The following is a 6051-nucleotide window of genomic DNA, read 5'->3' as shown; positions in this document are numbered from 1 at the left end:
CATGCAAACTCCACACAGAAAGGCCCTTTTGTCAACCCCACTTAGGGGTATGGGCCCTGATGACGTGGAGGAGAGAACACGCCCCCAGCGGGGATCGAACCCTGGAACTTCTATCTGTGAGGCAACAGCCTCAATGGAACACATGCACACAATGCTATTTTTACATAATTATTTTATTCAACACTTATTTTTTACAAATTGGTGACAAAGATGGTAATGTTTAATGTTAATTTTGCATGTATTGGAATGTTAAATTTAGGGAATACAATCAACAATTTACAAATCAACATTTTGTAATGTAATAATTACATTACATCTCTTTTAGACATTGTACGGAAAAGTCCTACCAAGGTGAATGAGAGAGAGAAATTATACATGAAATACTCAAGTGAAGTAAAAGTATCTCATCGCACTTGTTATGTAGCCTACAATATTTAAGTATATGTACTTAGTTACTTTCCACCACTGCCAGCAGAATCCATCTGTTAGGATCAACAGTTAAATGGCTTGATGACTGTTAATGAAAAATAAACATGTAAATCAGCCCTTCCATGTACATTTGTTGTCTTTGTGGAAATTTCATTTTAAACTAAAGATTAAATGTGTCTAATCAGTGTGATTGACAGGAGAGATGATCAGAGGAGCTGTGTTTTTACCATCATTATTAGGACCAGGACTGAAGAATGGAAAGAGTTCCTCAGTGAAGGTGCAGCCAGTGAAAGAGTGGAGATGAACTCTGGCCTCCACATCATAAAAGGAGACCAGACCCTCCTCATAATCCACAAACACTCCCACTTTCTGGAGCTCCTGTTTTACAGGGAGGAGGACAGTAGGGCTGGCAGCAGCCATGTACTCATTTCCATTCCTTAACACTATGGACCAGTAACCATTGTTGGGGTGCAGTGATATGTTTCCCTTCCTGCTGACAGACTCTCTGGCCACTCCTAAATCCCACTCAGTGTTCCCTTCAACCTGAACCTTATAGTAAAACCTTCCTGAGGAGAAGCTTTGTTTTCCTAAGACACAGGCACCTGAAGAGAATCGCTCTCTGTTGTCTGGGAGATTCTGCTTTACGTTTCCACAACTCACTTTTTTTCCATCCTCAGACAGGATGAGTTTGCAATGGGCTGTATCAGGGTCTAGAGTTACATCCACTGCATATTGCTGGATCCTCCCAAGCTCATCACACAGCATCTCCACCCCTTGGTTCAGTGTCTTCTTCATCTCTTGTCTGAGTGTCTTCTCCAGCTGAGCCACAGCTGTCCTCACAGTCCCCACATATGAAGACTGAAGGACATTGACCTTTGTCCAGTCCTTGGTGGGTGGAGGGGCGTTGATGGATGTGACGTTCTGGAGGAGGTGGAGGTGGTCTTCAGTGTGTGAGAGCTGCTTCAGCTCAGAGCTTCTCTTCTTTAACTCACTGATTTCCTGTTGCAGATCTTTAATGAAGCCTTCAGCCTGTTTCTCTGTTGTTTTCTGCTTCTTTTCAATCACATCAATGAGCTCAGCCTGGCTCCTCTCAATACAGCTGATCAGAGCAGTGAAGACCTGCACACTGTCTGCTATCTCTCTGTCTGCATCTTTCTTACTGAGCTGTACTGAGTGTTGGACCTCCTGAATCTTCACTTGTCTCTCCTGGATCATCTGCTGAACTTCAGCCTCTGTCTTTCCCAGCTCAGCCTTCTTCCCTTCATATTCTTCTTCCAGAGATACAGTTTGATGTAACTTGTGGTCTGACTCAGTGCAGATCTGGCAAACACACATGAGGTCAGTCTTACAGAACAGCTCCAGAGGTTTGTCATGTTTCTGACACATATAATCTTCCAGGTTCTTTACGGGGTCGATGAGTTTGTGTCGTTTTAACCCTGTGAGTCTCTGATGAGGCTCCAGGTGAGTCTCACAGTAGGAGGTCAGACACACCAGGCAGGACTTCACGGCCTTGAGTTTGTTCTCAGTACAGAAGTCACAGGAGACTTCATGTGGTTCAGCAGGTTCTGGGTTTGTGTTGGAAGGCGTTTTAAGCTGCTTTGACATCTTGAACTGATCAGCCATCTCAGATATGAAAGTATTAACAGAGAACTTTGGTCTCTTATCAAAGGTTTCTTTGCACAGAGGACACTGACACACATCACTGCTGTCCCAGTAATGTGTGATACAGGTTTTACAGTAGTTGTGTCCACATGGAGTGGTGATTGGATGAGTGAACACATCCAGACAGATAGAACACAGGAACTGCTCTTCAGACAGGAGACTGGTGGCAGACGCCATTTCTACACACTGAAAATAAACACGGAAAGAAATGTAATTGTTTCTAGACTTCTAGATTGAATGTATTTCTCCCTTTAGTGGTGACAGCTTAATAGTTATGAATCTAATCTGGATCATCATATTAGAATAGAGCTCAATAATGTTGGCACATACTGTAAGGAAAGCCTGTGGTTTTTACCAACCGAACGACTAGACTACAGGATTTCCAGGAAATCAAAACTAAGGAAGGACCGTGTCTGCTACAGTTTAATATGCCTTTGTTCTCTGTAACAGAATAATAAGTCTTTATCTGATGTACTCACCTTTCTTTACGTTCTCAGTATTCCAGCCAAAATCCTTTGAACTGAAACGTTTTTAGTAGAGAGTGTCTGTGTGTTGATGTGTATGTGTATGTCTATGTGTGTGTGTATGCTTCCACCAAACTACATGAACACTCTGACTTTCACTTTACTGTAGATTGCGTCACTAAAGAGGCTGCTCTGTTTCTAACTGCTGTTAACCCTTCACAGCCTCCACTCTTCTCTGTCTGTTTCTCCCTCTGGTGGGCCACGAGGGTAGCCTATTGCAAGTGGGCCCCCAAATAATTGACAAAACATGAAGACTTTAAAGTTAATATAATATTAATATGAAAGATGTATGTTAAAAACAATTTCATTGTCCACCACCACAGAGGTTGTGGTTCAAATCCATCGTGGTGCATCTGACTTTGTCGGGCGTCTATGGGAACACAGTTGGCCCGTGTTTGGGAGAAGGAAACCGGGCGGGGAGGAGGGTGATACAGGTCATTGCACGTACTCCTACGGGCTGGGGGGGGGGGCAACCTGTCAGCAGGGAGTGTTGAGTGGGAGGAGTAGGACAAAGGCTCTACGTCCTCCCGGTGGGGGCTCCTCACTGGCAGGTGAGCCAGTAGGATACAACAACAGTACGTCCTCCCGGTGGGGGCTCCTCACTGACAGGTGAGTCAGTAGGATACAACAGTACGTCCTCCCGGTGGGGGCTCCTCACTGGCAGGTGAGCCAGTAGGATACAACAGTACATCCTCCCGGTGGGGGCTCCTCACTGGCAGGTGAGTCAGTAGGATACAACAGTACGTCCTCCCGGTGGGGGCTCCTCACTGGCAGGTGAGTCAGTAGGATACAACAGTACGTCCTCCCGGTGGGGGCTCCTCACTGGCAGGTGAGTCAGTAGGATACAACAACAGTGACAACTGCACAAATGTGTGTGTGGGGTAGAATCAATTGTCATAACGACTACATTGGGGAGAAAAAAGGGGTAAAAATAATTGTCTACTCTAAATTAAAAACACATTTTAAAAACAAATTTTATTTTTTCTTCTTTAAAACCTCGACACTTGAAACAATCAATTGAAAGAGAACATGATCTGAAAATGTACACGGCCCACCCATCTGACTACTTAAGGCTGATGTGTTAAGTGGTCAAATGTGTGGGATTTTCATGTGGATCCTGACGCAGAAAAGGATGAAGAACCACTGGTTTAGTGTTCCGGACGGGTTATTACAGGGGTGAAATAGGATGTTTAAGTCTTTTATTTTGGATAGAGACAGTGCATGTGGAGAGAGTAGAGGGAATGACATAGGCCTACAGTAGGAATGGACAAGGGCACTCACTCACTGATCAGGGCCTTCAGGGCATCCTATCTGTGATGTATGATTCCACATTTGGGGAGGTTTTCAGACCGCCCAAGCCCTACGGACATACGTATATTATAAAATGAAAGTTAAATGTACCAAATATTATGTCACAAAATGTATTAGACTAGTGGACATGCTTCTGTGTCAGAAGAGGTAAGTGAACCATGTGAAAATGATATTCCTTGTGTGCTGGCTACTCCTACAACACATCTATTTATGCATTCTTTCTTTGATTTCACTTTATCACACTACGCTTTGAAAACAAAATAACGTAGTACAGCTTGTCATACAGGCAGTGAGAAATAAATTAGAAATGTCACAACAAAACTTGAACATTCAGACAGAGAATTGTAATGGGAAGAAACAGCTGTTAGAATTGAGTTTAATGTACGGTTAAATTCGTGGTACTGGTTGATTGCATAGCCATATGCAATTAATAAAAGACAAGGCAACGTACAGCTTACTTTTACTTGTTGGTCCCCTAAAATCCACACCAAGCACAGCAACTGTAACTATATTGGTCATGAGACTATTATCTGTATGGGGATGCATTGGTGCAACATAGTTGCACAAAACATGCACCTGCAGCCTTGGTGTGTGGTCACAGTTAGACGTGAAGTCATTAAAGTGTTTACTGGAACTCACTCAAGGACCCCTGGGGGTCCCCGGACCCCACTTTGAAAACCGTTGGGGTAGAGTATGTTAAATACAACTAGCAGTGCACATCTGTATTCTGTTGTGGTTGGAGGTGGTCTTGCTATACTCTTCCATTGAGAACTTCAGACCCTGGTGTTTGGGTACAGTAGGACACCTAGTGGCCAAAACATAGTACTGCCTGAAGTGGCGAGCAGGCCTGTTGTTGTCTTGGCCCAACAGCAGGCAACCAGGGCTCCAATCCCAGGAAGGACATGAAACGTTACGGATTGCATCTTTAATGTTTCGTCCCAGTTCACTCTCCAGTTGCTACTCCACTCTGACAACAGAATAGCGTACCATTTTCAGAACATCTAAATTCTCATCTGTTAACAGGCGTATTACTTGGAATGCAACAGACCAACCTTTCAACTTGTAAATAACACTTTGCCTTTTTTTCACGCCAGACCTGAGACCTTGTCGGCGAGGGAGGAACATCCATCTTGCCACGTGGATATAAATCAGGCTCAATAATCTGTGGCGACAATGAGAGACCGTCCATGCCTGTGTTGAGCTCCAAGGATGGCGTGCGTCCTAACCTGGGATCACTTCCAATTTATGGCTTTTGATCCTTGAGCCTACGTCATTTTGTAGTCAAAACGGACTACACTTTGGCCGGAACTACCAAAACGGAAAACATTTTTAACCCAAAACAATTCCCAGCGCTCAAGGATATCATTTTAGGACCTACCCTGCAATAAAACCCTTGATGCAGTGTAGTTTTGCGTATTCTTTTTTGAAACGTTCGTTTGGTATATCCATCTTTTAGTCCAACTCGCAGCGACTGGCAAGACTACACTTCTCTAGCATTTAAACAGGGATTGGGGAAACAAACAGGGGAGACCGAAACAAAGCACCACCACTTCTTCTTCTGCTCGTTTCCAGTTTAGGCCACGTCTAGACCGGATCAGACGACTCGTTGTAAACAAATACCAGGCTTTCCTCCGAGGTGAAAAGAATGGTGACGCGAGGTTAGGTCTTTCTCTCACTCTCTGGTCCGTGATGCCACCAGGTGAAGAAAGGTTTATATCTGTGGTCTGTGCTACCACCAGGTGAAGAAAGGTTTATATCTGTGGTCTGTGCTACCACCAGGTGAAGAAAGGTTTATATCTGTGGTCCCTGCTACCACCAGGTGAAGAAAGGTTTATATCTGTGGTCTGTGCTACCACCAGGTGAAGAAAGGTTTATATCTGTGGTCCCTGCTACCACCAGGTGAAGAAAGGTTTATATCTGTGGTGGTCCCTGCTACCACCAGGTGAAGAAAGGTTTATATCTGTGGTCCCTGCTACCACCAGGTGAAGAAAGGTTTATATCTGTGGTCTCTGCTACCACCAGGTGAAGAAAGGTTTATATCTGTGGTCTGTGCTACCACCAGGTGAAGAAAGGTTTATATCTGTGGTCCCTGCTACCACCAGGTGAAGAAAGGTTTATATCTCTG

At 44.3% G+C, this 6051-nt stretch overlaps 1 protein-coding gene across 1 annotated transcript; it reads right to left on the bottom strand.

The window, feature by feature from the left end:
• Positions 1 to 211: 211 nt before the first annotated feature.
• LOC308296596 (zinc finger protein RFP-like) lies at positions 212 to 2681 on the bottom strand. Its single transcript, XM_080739907.1, has 2 exons — positions 2571 to 2681; positions 212 to 2277 (listed from the first exon to the last, which is right to left on the bottom strand). The coding sequence occupies exon 2, from the start codon at positions 2266 to 2268 to the stop codon at positions 607 to 609; it is 1662 nt and encodes a 553-aa protein (XP_080596033.1). The 5' UTR covers positions 2269 to 2277; positions 2571 to 2681; the 3' UTR covers positions 212 to 606.
• Between the last annotated feature and the right edge of the window lie 3370 nt (positions 2682 to 6051).

Source organism: Nannobrachium achirus, assembly GCF_963921795.1.
Source record: "Nannobrachium achirus genome assembly, chromosome: 13".
Classification (NCBI taxonomy): Eukaryota; Metazoa; Chordata; class Actinopteri; order Myctophiformes; family Myctophidae; genus Nannobrachium; species Nannobrachium achirus.
The sequence above is the reverse complement of the archived record's forward strand: the minus strand, read 5'-3'. Positions and strand labels throughout refer to the sequence as shown.